Raw genomic sequence first — 24,432 nt, 5'->3', positions numbered from 1 at the left:
TATTTGATGTAGACTTGTGGTGTATTTTTTGTGTAGTTTATATTGTAGTTTATATGGTTTTTGGAATAGAACTCTCAGTATTGCGACGTATTCGCGAAACTATATATATGGTAGAAGGTAATAGTGAGTACTATATGTGTAGAAAATTTTACCCCCGTATGGATCCGTAAACTTATAGAAAAATACTTACAGAGAGCGCGACACTTGAAAATTTGGATATTTTTAAGTGTTGGGCTGGGAGTGGAACTTGTCAATATGACACAAGTCGCGAAATTTGATAGTTATCTTAATTGAGTTATACAAAGCATTGCAATCTTTTATGTTCAAGATCTCTTAATTTAGTAATTGGGACTACAAAAACCTACTAAATTTAAAAATCTTGACCTGTAATTATAAAGTATTCAAAAATTGAACGCGATCGCGGTATTTTACTTCTAAATTATCAATTAATGATGGAGATCAAAATTACTATTGTATTGTATCCCAATACGTCAAATGATCTCTGAGATTTTGCGTTTGGCTAAAACCCGTTGTGGGGGAGGTCCCCCGTCCTCTCCATTTTTCGGTATAAAATTTCATCAAATTCGATCCAGCCATTTCGGAGGATTTATATTTCGAACATCATGGCAGACCTAAATAATTTTCTATATATATGTAGATATATATACATGAACCGATCAGAACCAAATTTTCTGAACGTGATTCTTAATTGATCAGGATGTACCATATCAAATTTTAAAGTCGTCGGATGCAAATTGTGACCTTAGTGCGGCTTAAATATAAAATCGGATAAAATCGGTTGGAACATATATATGAAAGCTATATCTATATCTGAACCGATTCCTTCCAAATTTTGCAGATATATTTTTATGCTCACTATAAACATCAGGACGAAATTTGATAGGTCCAGCAGCTTCCAGTGACTTGTTGCCTCAAAAACCTGTCATTGGGCCCATAGTGCAACATAAGGAATAATTACAAATTATAACAAATCAGAATAGAAAACAAAAATGGTAAAAATCAAAGACAACAAATGAAAGAAACAAAAAACAAAGAAGGATGAAAATAAATTTCCTTTAAATTTTTCTTTATATTTTCTTCATCTTAAGATCTTCCATATGATTCGTCAGCGAATCTTGGTCGCGATTCTCATTGCATAAACACTTACTTTAGGTTGGTGATACGCGGAAGATTTTTAGGCGATATTGTCTGCGACAAATTAATCGCCCAGGATCCACCATATTTTAGAACGATACATAATATCATCATCATCAGATTCATCTGAATTGAGTTTGTCCCATGGTTTTGTGATACCATAAATACACAAATAGTGTAATACGGGAGAAGTTGCAGTTTCTGTTTGTTTACCTTTTGTTTGCTTAATCAAATTAATCAGAAACGGTGTTTTTAATCCCTGGTAATGAAGTTTATAACGAAAAATAGAAGAAATGCAAAAAAGTCCAACATTTCTTTTCTATCACGGATAATGGAGGTTCCCGGATAATCGATTCACGGATAATCGAGGTTCAACTGTATAACGCATTCAGAACTCTCGTAGGTAATTTTTATTACACGTTTATGATGAAAAGAAGTATTTTTCGGTAGCAAAGTTTGAAGTTTCAAATTTCATGAGTAGACCCTATTACATTTTGAAAATCAAATTTTCAAAAAAGTAAAAATACAGCTGATTGTCACTTCTACCTTCTATAAATGTGCCTTGGTTGAGATATTAGATGTTGCCTTTATATTAAGGAAATTAAAAATTTGTAGTTGGGAACTATACAGCCAGGCACTTTGTTTTTTCGACACCAAACGCACTGTAGTTGTTTGGTTTGTCAGTGAACTAACAACAAAATTGTTAAGACCCACATTGGTACTTTAGGTCAGCATCCGGCAAAAAGGGGCACACGTGCCCTTGATGAGAATAACAACAGAACAACCATCACTCAGTCTTCGTTCAGAAATCAATGAAGAAGGTTCTGCTGTCGCTTGTTGCAATGATTTTTAGTTTTAGCAATACATTAACGCACACGCTATTTGTGGAGAGAGCGATAGAGAGGCGTATGCGTGAGACCGCAAACAATGCGTTTGTATTAGTGCCGATACCTGCCCAGTTGGAAGTTGTCTGCTATGTGTCTTCAAAGTTGTCCCCAATCCATTGAAGACGGCTCGATGACAGCCCTTTGCGACCATCGACGACATTTTCGCACAAATGTCGCAAAACTCGTGTACGACCAGTTGAGTGACAAGGTAAGCGAAGTAGTCTTCACGGACGATAGAATGAACATTAACTTGTACCAAGGCACATTGCAAGACATTTTCGTTCAGAACGTCACGCATCGCACATGGAAGAGTGACAAATTCGGTGACACCACCTTGCTTAAAGACAATTTCGAAATTTTAAATTTCCAACTGGGTGCTTTAAGGGGAGTACACATTATCATTCAAAACTGACAGTCAGCGTACTTTTAGGACAGTTTTCCGCCAAATAACAAATTTTATTTAGCTAAAAACTTTTGAAATACAATATATATGGTATTATTTAGAGATTACAAAATAAAATTTTCAGTTAGGCTTTGATATTCACGAAATAGACCTCGATGACTGTCAGTTTTGCTTGTCAATGTGTACTATACCTTAGGTATGTGTTGTGGTGTGTATGTGTTGTGGTGTGTATGTGTGTGGTGTGGTTTGTTCATATATGAACTATATATAGTCTCAATGTGAGGGTGAGACGATGGTGGGGGTTGTGTTGTGTTGATACATTGTCAATACGATTGGGAGACGACGAGAACATTCAAAAGAAAACAAGAACAAAGTTGAGAGCATTTACCAACCAAGAGAGGAAATATGAGAGTAAATAGTGGAATATCGGGAAAAATAGGAAAGTGATTTTGTATCTCATGAAAATCTTAGATATTTTTCAAAAAAAAAAAATAGTGGCTTTCGGATGGAAATAAGAAACTGCACATGCATCTTATGTGAGGTACCTGTACAGTATGAAAAAAACTATATCACGAACGAAAATATGTAAAAATTCTTGAAATATTTTTTCTGTGTAATTATTCACTTTTAGCAAGAAGGAAATTTAGTTAGCTTTCCAAAATGGGAAAGCCAGTTAAATTGGTTGAAAAATAGATGAGTTATGTCATTTTCTGTGTTATATCTTTTTGGTTTTTTATATATTTTCCTTTAAAAAAGGAAATCCTATGCAAATGCATATAAGGTTAGGACGGTCGTAGAAAAATTTTGATTAGACTCGTTTTATCACAAAATAAAACGAATTAGACCCAGCATTTTGCATATTTTAACATATTTTTACATTTTGCATAAAATGAGCATTTTCATAACCATATGCCAATAACAATATCCCACCGAAATGACTGACATTTGGTATTAAGTCTTCGTTAGGGGTATGAAACTTTGCACCTGAAATTTGTCCGCATAGCCCCCATAGAACGCTTGTGGTATTTTGAGGGTTGTTGGCTCAATATTCTTCCGAAATGGCCAAAATTTGGTATTTAGTATTCATTTGTGGTATAAAACTTTCCATATGAAATTTATCGGTATAGGTCTACGCCTTCATATAGCCCTCATAGAACGGTACCTCCCGATTTTCGGTATTTTGAAGGTTGCGGCCTCAATATTTTCTCCTCCGAAATGACTGAAATGTAGTATTTGGTCTTCATTTGAAGTACAAAACTTCCCATATTAAATTTATCGGTATAGTTCCACGCCTTCAGGTTGCCCCCATAGAACGGTACCTCCGGATTTCTGGTATTGTGAAGGTTGTGGACTCAATATCCCGCCGAAATGGCTGAAATTTGGTATTAAGTCTTCCTTGGGGGATAAAACCTGAAAATTTTCGGTATAGGCCCACGTCTTCATATAGCCCCCATATAACGGTACCTCCGGATTTCTGCTATTTTGAAGGTTGTGGCCTCAATATCCCTCCGAAATGGCTGAAATTTGATACCTCCCGATTTAGGGTACATCCCGATTTTGGGTATTTTGAAGGTTGTGGCTGTGGTTATACATTTCTCTATTTTATTGACTTGTCTGAAGAGAATTTTAAACAGAAAAATTGTACACACAATCGTTTTTTGTATCTATTATTGAAATATCTGTTGCATAAGAAAATTTATGCATTTTGCATAATTTTGCATATGTCATATGTTTCGATTGCAGTTTAATCAGACGCCAAATTGTGCCCAGTCCTAAAATTTGACATGAATCGGACCAAAAATAGGGGTTGCATTAAATTCCACTCTCTAGTAATTAATAAATAGAAAAATTCAGGTTAAAGGACAATATACATTAGGCCTGCTCACACACATACAAACACATTTTGTTATTGTGTTGGTTTTGAAACACAAACATTTTGATAGTTTCCCAACATACCATTCAGTCTGATTTTATAAAATTTACGAAAAACAATTCGAATAAATACATTCTACAATTACACGGATAAGCTAATAATTAGCATACACCACCGACGTAGTCAGGACGAAATGATTTTCGTTCCCATAGGATATTAGCTTATGCTACACATTTTTTTTAATTATTGAGTAAAATTTTAAACCGTTTTAAATTTTTCAAGTAATATGTAAAGTATTTGGAGGAAGTATTACAGAGAATTATTTAACTACATTGGTATACTTATTGTCCAACATATTTGAATGTATAAAAATAATGAACACTTTAGGCTGTTTCAGCAATTTTGTGCATAGTTGCTGTTAAGTTTTAGGGTGTTGTTTAAGCGTTTTATGGTAATTTTAGGCTGACTGTAAGTGTTACTGAGTTCAGAACAAGGCGTTTCTTTGTATTTATTGAACGAATGTAGCATATTACGTCCAATACTTTGGCTTATAAGCAACATCTAGAAAAAAGATTCTTGCGATCTTTTGTTTTTGAAATTTTTGATAAGAGCAATAAGTACATAGTCTCTAAAACGTTTTTGTGATGAACTATTTTGAACATCTTAACAATCACAAATTCCACTGTGAACCGAAATTTTGGGGCAGAGATAATTCCTTTTGGGGATGAAAGCCCTTGGTGAGTATATTAAGAATCCCGAAGGACAGATCCGCCGTAAGTCGAATTTTCGCTGAGAAAATTTTAAGTACGAATCTCATTGACAACTAATCGATTTTGTCGCGTTTTCTTGGTAATTTTTGGCATTTACATACATGTGTTTTTGTATATTCTGTATATTCGAACAACCAATAAATAACGAATATACAAAAAACAAAATATAGTTAGTCTTTTTCTGAACAAAACCGGGTTAATGTCAAAAATAACCATGAAATCGCGACAAAATCGATTAGTTGTCAATGAGAGTCGTACCAAAAATTTTCTGAGCGACATTTGTGCAGAACATTTCGAAGCAGAAAAACTTCATCTTGTGATACTTTTATAGTCGTTCTTAAAATAAGAGACGAAAAGGACATCGAACGAAGCGAGTTAGAAGGTCAAAATGTTCTACGAAAATAATCCTCATTCGATTTGACTGAAGACATGCCTATTCATAAATAAGCTAAAACAAAAGTTAACAAAGATATAACGCTAATTTCAGATGCCTTACAAGGTCTTCAGCAGAAACTTCACCACGCCATAACTCGGAAGTTCGATTCGCGGAGGATCTGTCCTTCGGGATTCTTAATATACTCACCAAGAATTATCTCTGCCCCAGATTTTCACCTCCATTTTGTGCCACAGTGTTCTTCATTATGTTTGAAATTTGCAAAAAAAAAGATATCAACCATTTTTTATGATATAATTTATATTCCACCGCAGTGTCGTCCGTTGAGATTATTTGAAACTAGTCTCTTCCTACAAATTAGTAAATGTCTATTGTACAAAAAAAAGGATTTTCTGTCTTATTTTTATGTTTTGTTCGACCTTTCGAGTGTTAATTAAATCAAGATTATTGAGATAGAGGTCAATATTTATATTTTATTTATTTTTACATTGAATTTCATCTTCAGGGATTTTTCTGTCGATTACTCTTTTAATTGTATTTTGGGAAGTACTTTCAATGGATACACATTTCTAGAATTGTTCCTTTTACCTTCTTTAGCAGAGGACCTTATAACGACAAAGGAAATCAAAAAAGAAAAAAACTGATCGCAAAAACAGATTCAGATTCGTCAAGATCTCAACAACGGACAAATACACCCTGAGCCTGTGTGAACTGAAACTTTAATCTATGGACAGATCGAATAGCGGCTACACAACTAAAATACTTTTACCCAAAGCTATGTACATATTAGAAGTTTTTCAGAATATTGTAGCCATTTCGGACGTATGAACTCACCAACAAACAAGTAAGAAAAATCTATAGTCGGACGGAGCCGACCATGGGATACCCTATACCACTATCCCTGGACAATCGCTCTCCATGTAACTTCTTTTCAATGATTGTGAAAATTTAATTATCAAATATCAGAGATGTAATGTATAATACTTACGACCAAAACCAAAAAGTTATCTAGCGTGACAAAGACATTTTTGTAGCAGGAAAGGAAAATTTAGTTCACACAAACTAAAATGTAATAAAACGCACTACTTCCGTAGTTTAACCGCCACGTTATTGAAATTTTTACCAATTTCACACAAAAGTTTCAGTCCATTTAACCCGCTAAGTATTATCTGATCTTCACGTTGGTTTGTACGCTTCTAATTCATCATAAACTCAAACTTTGTTTAAAATTTTGCGGGTTATTATTTACACTTACAGAGCCGGTAAAATTTTGTTTTTGGTCCATTTCATCCCCTGAACATTTCACGATCATCACCAAAAACTAATCATTTCTATTCTGGCCCGAACCCAACCTCCTTAAAAAATTCGTTACAATCGGTCCATAATTGCGGCCTTAAGCTTGTTTCCAATTTTTAATGGACGGACACACATCGCTAAATCGCTTTATTTCGTAGAGATATAAATTTTGGCATACCAAATGAGGGGTCTAGGACGAATATTTCGCGGTGTTACATAAACTTTTGGAGAGACAATATGTAGCATGGGATAAAAATGTGGTTCTCTACACAGAACCCATTATATATTAGGCAGTAGGCCCGTTATTTAGCAAACACTTTATTGCAATTTACATCAGAGGAAAGGTCAGTAGTTTTTTCCCATATGTAGGCTACTTTGAGAAATATATATGTCCTCAAGGAATTAAAATATCGACCAAAACTAAATTTTTATATTTTTCATACAAAAGTAATGACCCATTTCACCCGCTAAAGAATATCAGATCATTATTCAAAATTGTAGGCATCTTTTTCGACCTATACTCTTACCCGGTGCAAAATTTCGTGACTATTGATGTATAATTGCGACTTCTAGCGAGTTTATTATTACACTACAAACAAATAACGGAATATATTAGGCTGTAACTCTGTTATCTGATCATGCACACCAACATAATTGGCATCAATTGAAAGGTCAAGCGTTCCACTTTCAAGTATATCTCACTTGTCCGGAATGTCACTTCAAGGAATTAAGATATAAGCTGTATATTAAAAATTTTCACAATTTTCACACAAAAGTTTTGGTCCATTTAACCCTCTAAATATTATCCGATCGCCATCTCAAATTGCAGGCTTCTCCTTTGTGATATACTCTTACCTTATTTAAAATTACGCGTTGATCGGACTATTATTGAGACCTACAGAGCCGCTAGAAAATTGGATAAATATTATGTTTTTGGTCCATTTCACCCGCTAAATATTTCGCGATCATCACCAATAAGAATAGGGATCTATTCTGATCTGAACCCGACCTCCATACAAAATTTCGTGACGATCGGTCCATAATTGCGGCCTGGAGCGTGTTTACAATTTATAATGGACAGACGGACGGACTGACGGACGGACACACATCTCAAAATCGCTTTATCTCGTCGAGATATGAAGATTGGTATACCACATTGGGGGTCTCCGACGAATATTTCGCGGTGTTACATGAATTTTTACCAAAACAAACTTATAATACCCTTTTCCACATTGTGGTATAGGGTATAAAAAGGGATTTTATCATTGATCACAAATGTTACGGAAGAGGTACCTGAAGAAATAGACCGGACCGACATAGTTCATTTTGGAAGTAGATCTTATTTTGGAAGTCATTCCTTTTAAAATATATTGCGCCCACCAGTCATTTCAGTGCGTCACAGTATAATTTTCAGTTTTTTTCAGAAATATGGACCACCAAAAACATAATACCGCTCTAAACACAAGGAATACCGACCTTAAACTGCATTAAACAACTATTTTGAAGGTTTGTCGGGATGTACTCATTTTCGAGCTAAAACTAAGTTTGGACCAAATAGTACTAAAACCAAGTTTGGGACAAATCTGTTGCTCCGTTCGCACAAAAAACAAATCGCACATACCATTGTTGCTAAAATTCTAGACTTTTTGGGGGGTGTAAATACCATAAGGTGTCGACCGAAAATCACCATCTACGAACTTTATATAAGGCTCGCAGAAATATTGCTATAAACAATGTTTGGACCAAAGCCATATCCGGTTCGAAAGTTGTCGTGCGCACCAGCCACATGATGGCCGTAGGTGTTCCTTGCAGCTTTCGGGCCATTTTCTCTGGAAGTATGGACTTGTCCCTGACAAAAACTTGTATTGTACTAATAGGGGACCCGAGAACAATTATTGCCAAAAAGCAAAGCGCTTCCAGAGAGGTCTCTATAATTTATTTATATAATAATTTTATATAATAATTTATTTATTTTATACTTTTACTTATAACTAATTATTATTTATTTATGATAAAATCCACGATAGGAATCCAGAATTTCTATAAGAAAAGTCCGACGATTGGACGCCAAAATAGTCGATTGACAGATGCACGATTGGGCGACATAAATCTGCATAAATCAATTCTCTACTAATCCCATTTTCCTTCCATAAATTACTCAATAAAATTGGAGTGGAAAATTGAAGTCGTGATTTTGAACTTTTGTGAAGTAGTAAACAAAGAAAACGTCCTCAACATTCCATGTAAACAACAAAATTTAATGTTAAGATATGTATTTCTAAGGTTTTCCGATTGTATACTTTTTCTTTTGGTCTTACCAACGTTATATCACCGAATTACATTACATTCACTGTAGTTGTGGGTTATTTGATAAATGATACACCCAAAAGTATATGTGATTATTAATATATCCATAGTTTTTGATATATGTATATTAACTCTGATATATTGTCAAAAAAGTTCTGAAAACAAGGGGAAATTGTCCAGAAGTCTTATGTCATTTTAATTAAAAAATAGTAATGAAAATTATTTCATCAGTAATATAAGTATAAAATAAGGTTTAAATCATTGCTAAATAAGGAATTTTCGCTAACATGAACTTTCAAAATTTTGGTCAGGTGGGCCCCCCCCGAAATGAAATCCTGGCTACGTCCCTGGCATACACATTTATTACTTTCAAGAGAATCAAGTTTCGTTTATTCTCCAGTGGCTACACAAGAATTTATAATTCAAAGATGATGTTTTGTTCGAGTAATGTTGGTTTTTTGGGTTGTCTTGTGTAATGAAAAAAATGTGTGTATTGAAAATTTTCATTTCAAAAACAAAAGCTCTCTTTTTCAATTGTGTGAGTGAGCAAATTGACACACACCGACAGGAGAAGTGCGCCCTTTGAGCAGCCTTGATATACATACAAAAAACCAAAAAGTAAAACACAGAAAATGGCATAACTCACAAGTATGGGGGTTACGGTGGTTTAAAAAAAATCGATGTCGGATTTTTTGTGTGGCAGTTTAGTTTAGTTTTGTTAGATTTTAAGATTGGCAAAGTTTGAGCACAATCGGAATATGTTATCAAGTGCCACTGGGGCCTCAAATTTTCTATAGTAATTATCCAGAAAAAAGTTTGCCTCCAATGATGCAGTTAAATAATATTTTCAAGTGCTTTGGAGTGCATCAAATTATGCATTTTCACTCATGATTTTTCAAAGAGCGTGACTACTGAAAGATGCACTCCATTAGCACTGCGTTTTAACTAACCCTTTGGCATTGCATTTTAACTAACTCTTTGGAATCGCATTTTAACTAACCCTTAATGGTAGAATAGTATGCAAATAAGGATGCAGTCCAATTTGCATACAAAGCACGTGTTCTGATGCACTGCTTTGGATGTGAATTTAAAGGCATTCGTCGGAATGTGTTTTTATTCAGTTCAAAGATGCAATACAAATGAAAGCCATTGCAAAGTATTCCAAAAAAGAATAAAAATAATTTAAAGGGTGTTGAGAGGCAAAGGGTTACTTACCATATACCTCAACTCTCTCCATCAAACTGACAATTGCCGCAAGGAAAATTGCCTAATGCTAAGTTTACATTTACGAAATCCAATCCCAGCAAAATTTGACGGAAGGGGTTCTTTGCGATGACGTGATTTCATGTCATCTTTTGCATTGGTTCAAAGGAAGTCGTGAAAGATCCGATCTTTTCATTAGGATTTGAACCAATGCCAAGGAAGTCGTGAAAGATCCGATCTTTTCATCAGCATTTGTACCCATTCCATCGATCCAATAGAGATGATGTTTGTGTTTTTATTTACACACCTGTTTATTTTCATTTTGGTATGTTCCAGTACTGCAAAAATCTACTAATTTTTACTATTTTTTCCGATAACACAAAGGAAAAATTGATATCGTAGTAAAAATAAGTAGATTCTTGCAGTTTCTGGAACAGGCCAAAGTTGTTAGAACTGTCGTCGTGATGTTGTCTTACATTTCCTGCATATCAAACAACTAAAATTTCTAAACAATTGGTGTTATATGAAGTCCCAACCATCGAGCTAAAAATAGAATCGGACTGCACACATTGCTATTTTAAAAGTTCCCTTGTCTGTTCTAAATCTGACATAGAATGAAATCAATCAAATCTCGCTTCTTGGAATTTGAAAAAAAAAAGTCCGGAACGAAAAGGAACAAGAATCTGAAAATAAAGAAGAAACTACTTTTGGAAAGAAACAATTAAAAATAAATTAATTAAGCATAAATGGTATTTTCCATAAAAAGTCTCTCCTCCCCGTTCGTTACATTTTGTTCTTAGAGATCCCTAAAGCAAGCCGGGTTGTAGATCCCTACATATTTCCGTCACTAAACAAAAGAGTATAAATTACCAAAATGTTGTTATAAAATAACAAAATTATAAAATAAAAGTAATTTACGAAATAAAAATACTTAAAGGAGTGCATTTGGAGTCCATGTTGAAATCTGAACTGGTTATGGGAAGATAATTGAAAAAACCTTTTGTAAGATGAAAGAATATCAGTTGTGGAGAACGGAGGAAGTAATCTTTTGTGTTGCAGCGGTGGTGATTACATTGCAATTTTGGATGTAAACTTTTGAAAAACTAAACTGATAAATTAATTGTAGCTATTTCATGAATTCGTTTGAATTAATAAAGAGTTTTGTTTTTCATGAAAACCATATTTCAATACAGCATTTCCATTTTCCAAACAAGACATGAAAATTTCATGCCAAGGGGTTGGTGGAAATGACATGCCAAAGCATTGGTTAAAATGACATGTCAAAGCATGGGTGAAAATGACGTGTAAAAGCATTGGTGAAAATGACATGTCAAATCATTGGTGGAAATGACATGCCAACGCATTGGTTAAAATGACATGCTTAGGATCCAGAAAAGAACGTCATCTTTTGGGGTCCACGCTCATATAAAATTCATCGATGAAGATGCTAAAAAGATGACATGCTAGATCACTTGCACCCATGATTGAATGTCATCTTTGGCATCGAACATTTTGCTGGGCACCGACAAGAGAAGTGCGTCCTTTGAGCAGCCTTGATATACATACAAAAAACCAAAAAGTTAAAACACTGAAAATGGCATAGCTCACATGTATGGGGGTTACGGTGGTTTTAAAAAAAATCGATGTCGGATTTTTTGTGTGGCAGTTTAGTTTAGTTTTGTTAGATTTTAAGATTGGCAAAGTTTGAGCAAAATCGGAATATGTTATCAAGTGCCACTGGGGCCTCAAATTTTCTATGGTAATTATCCAGAAAAAAGTTTGCCTCCAAAGATGCAGTTAAATAATATTTTCAAGTGATTTGGAAGTGCATCAAATTATGCATTTTCACTCATGATTTTTCAAAGAGCGTGACTACTGAAAGATGCACTCCATTAGCACTGCGTTTTAATTAACCCTTTGGCATTGCATTTTAACTAACTCTTTGGAATCGCATTTTAACTAACCCTTAATGGTAGAATAGTATGCAAATAAGGATGCAGTCCAATTTGCATACAAAGCACGTGTTCTGATGCACTGCTTTGGATGTGAATTTAAAGGCATTCGTCGGAATGTGTTTTTATTCAGTTCAAAGATGCAATACAAATGAAAGCCATTGCAAAGTATTCCAAAAAAAAAAAAATAAAAATAATTTAAAGGGTGTTGAGAGGGTTACCATATACCTCAACTCTCTCCATCAAACTGACAATTGCCGCAAGGAAAATTGCCTAATACTAATATGGACTTACATTAATACAAATTATGAAATTGCTTCATTAAATTCAATCGCAATTGAGTTTGTTTCCTCCGTTCTCTATTTAATCCAAGCTGAACTGTTCTTGCTTCATCTGCTAAAGCGGTTTTTATATTGTGTTCCCATCACCATTTAAGATCTAGCGGCAGCGGCACTCTATTAGGCATTTTTTTCTCATGAGTTACCGCAAAAGTTCACAAATTATTTTATTTTTGGTCGGTTCTTTTACTTTTAAAAATGATAACAGTGGCAAAATTAGCAAAAGGAACACTTTTCGAGTAAAACGTGACAAAACTTAAAGATTCTTGCACGTAAAGGAACTGATCTTTTATAAAAAATTGTTGGAAATGTTTTTTTTTGTGTTTTTGGACGAATTGTAGGGGTGTATAAACTGACTTATGAAGTTGTAGGGACCTCTAACAACTGCTAATAAAATGTAACGAAGGGAGTGCTTTTTTCACGACTTCATTTGGACTTCATCCGGATGCTGTTAAAATGTGAGAAATGGATGCCAATCGTTGGATCGCATCCGAATGCGATTAAAATGTAAGGAATTGGAGTGCATTTTACACGAATCTGATTGAACTGCATCCGGATGCAGTTAAAATGTGAGAAATGGATCGCATCTGAATACCGCACGGTTGTTTGTTGTTGAAAAATATTGCACAGTGTTCTGACAAATGACCGCATACGAAACACTGTTTTTGCTAAGGCAGTTTGCGGCGCTGTAGCTCGATAACGAATAAACCGATCAGCATATGTTTTTGTGGGATCATTAAGAACCCAATCATCCTGTCCTTAGCGAAGGGGAAAAAATTGTGAATTGTCAAAATCAAAATTTCGACACGACACACTGTACCATTTCAACTTCCCTGTCAAACTTATTCAACTTACTCCTTTGTGGTTACAACCCATCGAAGCCACAGCCACATTCCTAGTACCGGAGATAGACTCAGAGCCATATTAAGCAGAACACGTAAAAAATCTTGAAGTTGGAGCGGCCCGAACTATAAAATATTCTGAACTAAACTGGAAAAATTAGTGTGCTTTTCAGTTCATATATTTCTGAAGTGCCTAAATTGGTTCAGAAAATGTATTTCAAAATATCTTTATTTGGGCGCAAACTTTTTATGGGGCCTATATCAATGTATGGACCTACACGGAGGAAAAAAACGCCTCTCTAACATATGTCCCAAACATATTTTGTAGCAAACAGATATTTGTTTGCAATCAGTCCCAAACATAACATATGTTTGGGTCCTGCAAACAAATATATGTTTGGGTGCAAACAAATTATATGTTTGGGTGCAAACAAATACAAACCCAAAAGCCACAAAAATAAAAAACAAAAACACATGCACCAGTGGACGCTTACTGAGAGCAAGGGAGCGTAAATTTCAATGTAAAACACATTGAAATGTATGCTCAATTGCTCTCAGTAAGAGCTCACTGGCTATCTCTATCATATACACACGTTTATAAATGGTGGTTGTTTATTGAATAAATAAATAAATATGGATGTACCATATTTCAAATATACACATGTATGTATGCAATTACCAATATTAAATGCGATTTCTTCCTTGTCCAATAAAATATTTTCATTCTCCTTTTTGATTCAATTATAAAATGTATTGGGCATTTAATTTACTAAAAAGCACCATTCCTTTAAGAAAACACAAAACACTGATTTATTTACTCACTTTACCGTCTTTACTCAACGATGGTATTTACAAAAAAAAAAAAAAAAACTGAAGAAAAAAGACAAGGTAATTCACATCATTTTTCTTTTCCTCTTCGCTTGCTACGTTGGTTAACAACAACAAAACAAGAAACACACGTGTTTGTCGCATACACTGCACCAAAGCCCCCTTCTTCGTTTCTACGTCTTCTATTATACCATACACACAGCTCTTTATTATTACTCTCTTTGGCAAAGATCCTCTCTCCACCCATAAAAAATATGTTCTAACATAAAACAAGTAAAAAAGCGTTAAGTTCGGCCGGGCCGAACTTTTCATACCCTCCACCATAAAATATTCTGAACTAAAATGGAATAATTAGTTTTCATTCTTGTCCCCAACATTAAGTGGGTACGTTCAAATGTCAGATAATGTACATAAAATGTTTCATTCGGTAGGCCCTTTTTTATGGTGCCTATATCTAACTATGTATGTTGACAATTTTTGGTGGGCTAGAAATTGGGAGGTACCGTTATATAGGGGTTATAATAAAACTTGGACCTATGTTGACAGTTTTTGATGGGAGCCTTTAATGTCAAATAACTCATAATTCGGTTAAAAATTGTAGCTAGAATCCTCAAATACCGAAAATCGGTACATAACGTGGGAACTTCAAATGTCATTAACATCTAGTTCGGAGGTATGTGGGCTATACGAAAATATGAACTTAAATGAACATGAAAGCCATACAATGATTGAACAAATATTCAGCGTTGTAAAAATTGCGTTTGAAAGAGAAAAAGTTGGATGATATCGAAGCCGCCCCACAGCCGATATGTCTGAGGAGCCTTTACTGAAGGCGAAACATGCATGTCACATAGTGGTGGTTGTGTGGGTTCCTATCGTCGGCTTCCCTTTTTCACTCGCATCATTAGGTCATTAAGCTCGTTTCTAACGAAAAATTAATTTAAAAAATGAACAATTTTTTTTTTGAAATTACAGAAAGTTCGTCCAAAAAATAAAGCTAAGGTACGGAAAATCGGGAGGTTTGTTTTGGGGCCGTACCAAAACATGGACCTACGTTCGGTTAAACATTTTAAGTAAAATCCTCAAAGTACCGAAAATCGGGAAGTATCGTTATATTGGGGCTATGTTGAAAATTGTTGATGCAGATGTGTGGTGACCACTACAACCTTCAAATGTCAAATTACAGTTAGTTCGGTTAAAAATTTTAGCTAAAATTGCCAATTACGGAAAATTGGGAGGTGCCGTTATATGGGAGCTATATCCGAACATGGACCTATGTTGACAATTTTTTATGGAGAGGTGTTGTGACCACTAAGAACTTCAAATGTCAAATTACTGCTAGCTCGGTTTAATATTGTAGTTAAAATCATCAAATTACTGAAAATCGGGAGGTACTTTTATATGGGAGCTTTATCAATACATCGACCTTTCTTGACAATTTTTGGTGGAGAGTTGTGGTGGCCACTAAGAATTTCAAATGTCAAATGTTCAAATTACAGATAATTCGGTTAAAACTTGTAGCTAAAATTCTCAAAATACCGAAAATCCGTTATATGGGGATTTCGGTATCCCCGAGGTACCGTTATATGGGGCTATACCAAAACATGTACCTATGTTCATAATTTTTTCGAATATAAGTTTTTTGGTCCCTAAGAACCCTAAATATGAAATTATAGCTAATTCGGTTTAGAAATGCGACTTAACATACCTGAAATCTGGCGGTAACGTTATATGGGGGCTATTCCAAAACATTGATCTATGTCCACTAGTTTTATTATATAAGTTTATTTACACTTAAGAACCCTAAATGTCAATTTATAGCTAAATCGGTCTGAAAATGTAGCTAAAAACGTCAAAATACCGTAAATCGGGGGTACCGTTATATGGGGGCTATACCGAAACGTGGACCTATGTCCACAACTTTTGTTATATAAGTTTAGTGACGCTTAAGAACCCTAAATGTCAAATTAGAGCTAAATCGGTCTGAAAATGTAGCTAAAAACTTCAAAATACCGTAAATCGGGGGTACCGTTATATGGGGGCTATACCAAAACGTGGACCTATGTCCACAACTTTTGTTATATAAGTTTATTGACACTTAAAAACCCTAAATGTCAAATTATAGCTAATTCGGTCTGAAAATGTAGCTAAAAACGGCAAAATACCGTAAATCGGGGGGTATCGTTATATGGGGGCTATACCAAAACGTGGGCCTATGTCCACAACTTTTGTTATATAAGTTTATTGACACTTAAGAACCCTAAATGTCAAATTATAGCTACATCGGTCTGAAAATGTAGCTAAAAGCGTCAAAATACCGTAAATCGGGGGGTACCGTTATATGAGGGCTACTTTTGACATATAAGTTTATTGACACTTAAGAACCCTAAATGTCAAATTATAGCTAAATCGGTCTGAAAATGTAGCTAAAAACTTCAAAATACCGTAAATCGGGGGGTACCGTTATATGGGGGCTATACCAAAACGTGGACCTATGTCCACAAGTTTTGTTATATAAGTTTTTTGACACTAAAGAACCCTAAATGTCAAATTATAGCTAAATCGGTCTGAAAATGTAGCTAAAAACGTCAAAATACCGTAAATCGGGGGGTACCGTTATATGGGGGCTATACCAAAACGTGGACCGATATAGCCCATCATCGAACTTGACCTGCCTGCAAACAAAAGACGCATTTTCCCAAAATTTCAGCGTCCTATCTCCATTTTTGTGGATGCTAGAGTGATTACCACAGACGGACGGACGGACGTGCACAGATCGACTCAGAATTTTACCCTGATCAAGAATATATATACTTTATAGGGTCGCAAATGAGTATTTCAATGCGTTACAAACGGAAAAACAAACTTAATATACCCTCCATACTATGGTGGAGGGTATAAAAATATGTTGATACCCAAACAAATAAAATTGAGAGATATGTTACAAAATGTTGCAAACATATATTTGTTTGGACACAAACAAATTATGTTTGGATCCAAACATATATTTGTTTGCAACCAGTCCCAAACAAATATTTGTTTGGAGCGAAACATATTTCTAACATATATTTTTCTGTGTGAATATAAACAATTTTTGGTGGAGAAGTTTTTTGACCACTAGAAACCTCCAATGTTAAATTGCAGATAGTTCGATCAACAAATGGAGCTAAAATCCTCAATATACCTAAAATCCGGAGGTATCGTTCTATGGGACAATACCAAACCATGAACTAATGTCGACAATTTTTGGTGGAGAGGTGTGTGTAATAACGGGCACCTTATATGTCAAAATACAGCTACTTCATTAAAAATTGTAGTTAAAATCCTCAAAATACCGAAAATCGGAAGGTACAGTTATATGGGGGCTATACCAAAACAGGAATCTATGTTGATAATATTTGGTGTAGAAGTTTTGTGACCGTTAGGAACACCAAATGTCAAATTACAGGTAGTTCAGCCAGAAAATTTAGCTTATATCTTTAGAATACCTACAATCGGGAGGTACCGTTATATGGGAGTTATATCAAAATTTGGATCTCAATAGACAATTTTTGGTGGAGAGGAGTAGTGGTCTCTGGGAACCTCAAATGTCCAAATGTAAAAATTGTAGCTAAAAACCTCAAAATATCTAAAATCATGGGGTACGTTATATATGGACTACACCGAAACATAGACCTACGTTGACAATTTTTGGTGGAGAAGTTATTCGACCAGAAGGAACCTCAAATGCCAAAATACAGCTACTTCAGTTAAAATTTTTAGATCTATGTTCACAATTTTTATGGATAAGTTTTATAACCGTTGGGATCATCAAATTACAGATTGTTCGGTAAAAAATTGTAGCTAAAATCTTTAAAGTACCGAAAATCGGGAGGTAATGTAATGTGGGGACTATACTAAAATTGGCCCTATGTTCACAATTTTTGTTGAGACGTGTTGTGACCGTTGGGATCACCAAATATAATATTACAGGTAGTTCGGTCAAAGAATTAGCTATTTTTTTAAATACCTGAAATCGGGAGGTACCGTCATATGGGGCTATACCAAAAAAATTAACCAATGTTTACAATTTTTGGTGGTGAAATGTTGTGGCTACTGCGTACCTCAAATGTCAAATTACAGGTAGTTCGGTCGAAAATGCAGCTAAAATCCTCAAAAAACCTAAAATGTTGTATGTGGGCTATACCAAAAGATGAACCTATGTTGATAATGTTTGTGCTTTGTAACCGTTATTCATTGAAACGTGATAATAGAAATCTTTCTTTTATTCCATTTTTATTTTAGCGGATATTTATATTTCGAAGCAAATGAAAAATGAGCTCTATTATGAGGAATACGACAATGTCGCCGTTATGTTTGCAACAATCAAAAATTACGATATTGACAACGTGGGCTTGAGGGTGTTGAATGAAATTATTTGTGATTTTGATGAGGTGGTAAGTTGAAAGAAATGGATTTGCTAAAATTTCTTCTTAAACCTCAATGAGTTGTCTTTTAAGCTTAAACTATTCGAATCGGAGGGTATGTTTAAAGTGGAAAAAATTAAAGTTGCCGGTTGGACATATATGGCGGCATGTGGTTTAGATTTGGCACGTTCTGAAAATGTCAACACTCAGGGAAATTTTCGTAATTCTTCGCTGCTGTTAAATGGACGACGCAGCCATTATGATAGTAATGGTCGCACACCAGTGAGACACTCACGAAATCAGCTAGATATGGGACCCTCAACTTCGGCATCAGCATCTAATCAATACGAAGGTCATAACAATGCGTTGAATGCAAGCAATCAGAAAAATCGCAAAATTAGCTCACCAAATCAATCGAATGTAGTGCATGTTATGGCCCAATTTGCGCTGCAGCTTATGAGGACAATGCATTCGTTTAATGTTGAAAATTTACAATGTGAAGATGGCAGCGGTGACAATGGAATGCTGAGAATTGGTAGGTAGTCTAAATGATATGCATGTCAGTGATGATTTTAATTGTGCATACGTATTTTTAGGTATTAGCAATGGTGCTATTATGGCCGGTGTGGTTGGTTCATCCAAGCCACATTATGATATCTGGGGTAATGCTGTTAATATGGCATCACGCATGGATTCCACCGGTATACAGGGACGCATTCAGGTCACCGAAGAAACGGCAGACATTCTACGTACGTTCAATATTAAATGCAATTTCCGAGGCATGACATATGTCAAGGGCCGTGGAGATATTCCCACATATTTTGTGGGCATCGATGAAAATTTAAATTTCATACCAGAAATGAGTACAAATGAGACAACAGAAAATACGGCACCATCATAATTGTGGGTAATGGTGGTTGTAAACACCCTTCTATGTGGAGACTAAATTGGAAAAAATATCAATTCAAATTGTTCAGAAGCCTTTTTCTTTGTCAATCCGGGTTTTGGAAAAAACATAAGAATTGCCTGTTTTTCTTTTTGTGGATCACAAATGTTTGTGATTAATGTATGAGTACGAATTCGTACTGCGATTTTATAAATATGAAACGTGTTTTTTTAATTTATTCATTAAGTGTTAAATTAATATTATTAAATACAAGTGGAACTAAAATGTTCCAATAAATACTCTGTATATTGATAATACAAGATTTTTAATTGACATTTTTTATTAATTTGTAATAGATTATTCTGGGAAATTGCATAAGAAGTGTGCAGGAGTATGTTTTTAAAAAAATTAAAACTCATTTGCAAATGTGCTACAGATAGTCTTATAGAACCCTGACTAACGTGGTTAAAATTTCAGTGCATTCAGCGGTAAGTTGGTGGCACACCTTTGCTTTTTGGTGGGATGACAGCATTGATCGTATAACAATGCAATACCTGTTGGGTTACACTGTGCAACTAAATACATTATTTTCCACAATTATGGGAAACCCTACTAGATTATGAAAGTAGGGTTAAAAATATGAGACACATGTATTCGCGTTTTAAAGTGTATGTATATTGGGAAGTAACTAAAGTAGACGTTACGAGTTCCGCCCATTTCTACTTTTTCGAAATATTGGAGTTATGGTTTTACCCATGGTAGAACAATATAATGTAACATTAATATCCAACTAAATGAACTGTGCTGTAATGTTAGTGTCAAATTCCGTACGACATTTAATATTTTTATACCCTCCACCATAAGATGGGGGGTATATTAAGTTTGTCATTCCAGTTGTAACTACTCAAAATAATCATTATAGACCCCGTCAGTCTGTCCGACGAAATTTTTTGTAAAATATTTTATATGTAAGTAGGACTTTTGGTATTGAAAGCGGGCTATGTAGGTCCACGTTTTCGTATAGCCCCCATACAAAGTGACGCGTGACGCGTCGCCGTTTTAAGGAATTTTTAAGATACTTGTCCCATTTGACCGAAGAATCCGTTATAACTTTGTGTTTCCAGAGGCTAAGAAACATTTCTACCATAAAATGTTAATATAGGTCCACGTTTTGATATAGCCCCCATAGGCCGATATCTGGGATTTTCGGTATTTTGAAGGTTTTAGCCACCGAAATGACTGAAGTTTGGTATTTAGTCTTCCTTGGGGGTATAAAACTTTCCCCCGGAAATTTGTTGGTATAGCTCCAGGCCTTTATATAGCCCCCAAAAAACTTTCCTCCCGCTTTTCGGTGTTTTGGTGTTGTGGCCTCAATATTCCTCAGAAATGGCTGATATCTTTTTATTTAGTCTCCGTTGGGGGTATACAACTTCCCCCCAGAAACTTGTCGGTACAGGTCCACGCCTTAGTATAGCACCCATAGAACGGTGATTCTTCATTTTCGGTATTTTGAAGGTTGTGACCTCAATATCCCACCGAAATGACTGAAATTTGGTAGTGAGTCCTCGTTGGGGGTATACAACTTTCCACCTGAAACTTGTCGCTATAGGTCCACGCTCTCATATAGCCCCCATAGGACCATATCTCCCAATTTTATGTATTTTTGAAGGGTTTAGCCTACCAAAATGGCTAAAATTTGATATTTCGTCCTCCTTCGGGATGCAAAACTTTCTCCCCGAAAATTTATCGGTATCGGTCCACGTTTTGATGTACACCCATGGAATGGCACATCCCAATTTTCGGTATTTTGAAGGATTTAGCCTCATTATAACACCGAAGTGGCTAAAATTTGGTACATAGTCTTCGTTGAGGGTATAAAACTTTCCACCTGAAATTGGTCGGTATAGGTCAACGTCTTCATATAGCTCCCATAGAACGGTACCGCCCGATTTTCGGTATTTTTAAAGTTTTAGCCTCATTCCACCGAAGTGGCCGAAATTTGGCATTTAGTCTTTTTCTGGGCTACATAAATTTCCCTCAGAAATTTGAACGGTATATCCGAATTTTCGGTATATTGAAGGTTTTAGCCTCATTATAACACCGAAATGGCTGCAAGTTGGTACTAAGTCTTCATTGAGGGTATAAAACTTTCCACCTGAAATTTGTCCGAATAGGTCTATGCCTTCATATAGCCCTCATAGAATAGTACCTCCCTATTTTCCGTATTTTGAAGGTTACTGCTCAATCAAAATGACTGACATTTGGTATTTATATTAGCTGATATTTGGTATCAAGTTTTTGATAGGGGTATGTAACATTCCACCCGAAATGTGCCGGTATAGGGCGACGTGGTTCCACGGCATTCAACCGGCATCTCTGTACTGCCTGTGCGACTGCATCGGTGTGAATGATATTCAAGCCTGATAGGCTCGTTGATCTAGGGGTTCTCTCTTATACCATCTCCTTACGTGTCCGGGTGAGGGTAGACTGAGGGTAGATATGGCTTATCTTCGAACTTAAACTAAGGGTGGTAGTGAATACAAGTTGTTACAACAAAAATTAAAGCGAGACGAGAGCAGTAGGCCTATCCTGTAAGTTTTTAACAATCCGACAAAAATTGTTTGCAGTAACGATTGTGCTATTCTGCAAAAATGTAGACAAATTGTCGATAAACTTTCAAAAGGTTTCAATTTTGAATGTATTCATAAACAAAACATACACACAAACCAAAGACAAATCCAATCCCAGTCAGCATTTTTTGAAAATTTTAATCAAATTCGAGTCTTTTTTGATCCGACTGCACGATTAAAAAGCTAGAATACGAGCTCATTTTCTGATCATAAATGACTCCTTTGTCGGTAGGAAAACATAACCTCAGGCGACTCTTCTAAACAAATCACAAATGAGTCTTTTTCGAGTCGTATTTCAATCATTTATTTGTGTTTTGTTGTCTTTTTAGAGTCATGTTTATAATCATTTATGAGTCTTTAGGGAGTCATTTATGAGTCTTTTTGTTAGACGAAATAAATTAAAAAAATTTTCTTTTTATTCTTCTTTGTTTCTTTCCTTTGTTTTATAGTCTTTTCTGCTTTGTTATGTCTTTTAATTATCCTTTATGTTGCTTGGTGGTTAGTTTACTGCTTCTTCATTTCACTTGGCAAACCCTGTTGTGTTGTGTTTGTCTGTACCTTTAATATTATACGTTACATTTATATCAAAATTTTGTAGAAAGTGTATATGAGAATTTTATTTTTTTATTTACAACCAAATAAAAATAAAACAAAGCAATCAGTTTTTAATCACCTAACTGTTCAAAATATGATCAGAAGGTACATAATTATAATCACTTTTCAAACACCTGCATGACCCTTTTTTGATTAAGCACTTTTCAATCTTCCAGATGATCAAAATGTGACAATAAATAACAAAAAATGGTCACATTTTAAACACTTCAATGACTAATTTGTGATTGCTACACATTTATTGTTGTATTTTTTAATTAAACTCTTTTTAATCACTACAGGGAGTCACTTTCGAGTCCCTTTCTGATCATACAAGCGACTTAATCAGTTTTTGATCACCAAGAGGACTCTAAAAAGACTCCTCAATGTGATTTTTGAAAAAACAGTCTTCCAAATGCTATCTGGGATATTGAAAATTTTTGTCGATTTTTTAACAACGACTATTTTTGTGTTGTTTTCATAATGTTGTTAAAATGAGTTTCTCGAAAAAATAACAATATCGACTGTCATTAAAAAGCTACAGAATAGGCCCAGGGTACCTATTCTGTAACTTTTTAACAACTTCACTCATTGTTTATTTTACAACAATTTCCTTTGTTTGTTTTGTAGTTGTTACAAAAACAAAAGAAATTTTAACAACCTTTCAATCGATAAAAGTTACAGAATAGACCCACAGGTCCTAAGCTGAAATTTTCCGAAATTTTGTGAGGGAGGTACCAGAAGAAGGGGGCGATTGAGTTCATATTAGAACCTCATCTAAGTCAGGTAGAAAGTTCACGATGTGCAAAGTATGGACCAAATCGGTTATTCCCTTCAAGAGTTATCGTGCTCACAAATTTTCCGAACATTTTCGAACTTTTGTGGGGGAGGTACCGGAAGGAGTGGGGCGATATAACCCATCTTTGAACTTAAACTAAGTTTGGACAAAATAGTAAGAAAGACAAATTTTGGACGGAATCGGTTGATAAATTCGAGAGTTATCGTGCGCTCCAGCCAGACAGACAGACGGACGGACATGGCTAAATGAACTCAAAACAAGTAAACAAGTATCAGAGATATACTCTCAGCCTATATGAATTAAAACTTTTTTTAAGAACTTTTGTGGGGTAGGCAACATAAAGAGAAGATCGATATCGGCCATTTTAGAAATTAACTAAATTTGGACAAAATATTAGAAGATCGAACGTTTGGATAAATTTGGTTGCCCCGTTCTAGGGATATCGTGCATACCATTTTAGTGACATTTTTTTAGATTCACTTTGGCAGTTTTGTTGTGGTGTGTGTTTACTTTTTATTTTTAAAGTAAGACCCAGCTTAATCACAGATTTGTTGTTTTCAAATTTTAAAAACAACAAGTTTTTAAAGTGGGGGTAGTTAAAATTGATTTACTTTAGGTAAGGGCAGAGAATACTAGTTTCGTCCAACGCCACTTGGCGTTTTTTTAAATATTGGAAGTTGTTGCCAATCTTCGAACTGAAACTAAGTTTGGACACCTTTTGGGCTGTTTTCTCAGAAGTATGGACTTGCCCCTGAAAAAAACATTTACCGTCATAATTGAGGCAGCGAATGCAAGTTACTTCAACAGAAATCAAAGTGATTCGAGAGCAGGTATTGAAGTGAATTTATCCATAATTTTGTGTGGGAGGTACA

The 24,432-nt window shown here is 35.1% G+C and overlaps 1 protein-coding gene across 6 annotated transcripts in view; it reads left to right on the top strand.

The window, feature by feature from the left end:
• Nucleotides 1-19,860, top strand: part of LOC141401261 (adenylyl cyclase X E-like) — a 92,062-nt gene extending 72,202 nt beyond the window's left edge. For all 6 annotated transcript variants that reach the window (XR_012412304.1, XM_073981340.1, XM_073981341.1 and 3 more), the window contains exons 16-18: nucleotides 18,533-18,684; nucleotides 18,748-19,189; nucleotides 19,251-19,860. Coding sequence is in view for 5 of the 6 variants with exons in the window: in XM_073981340.1 (XP_073837441.1) it covers nucleotides 18,533-18,684; nucleotides 18,748-19,189; nucleotides 19,251-19,555 (899 nt within the window). In the remaining variant the exon portion in view is untranslated. The remainder of the gene's footprint in view (nucleotides 1-18,532; nucleotides 18,685-18,747; nucleotides 19,190-19,250) is intronic.
• The last annotated feature ends 4,572 nt before the right edge of the window (nucleotides 19,861-24,432 follow it).

Source organism: Musca autumnalis, unplaced genomic scaffold, assembly GCF_047663935.1.
Source record: "Musca autumnalis isolate F117 unplaced genomic scaffold, ASM4766393v1 scaffold_4, whole genome shotgun sequence".
In the NCBI taxonomy this organism is placed as follows: Eukaryota; Metazoa; Arthropoda; class Insecta; order Diptera; family Muscidae; genus Musca; species Musca autumnalis.
Note: the sequence above shows the minus strand (reverse complement) of the source record. Positions and strands in the feature narration are given on the sequence as shown.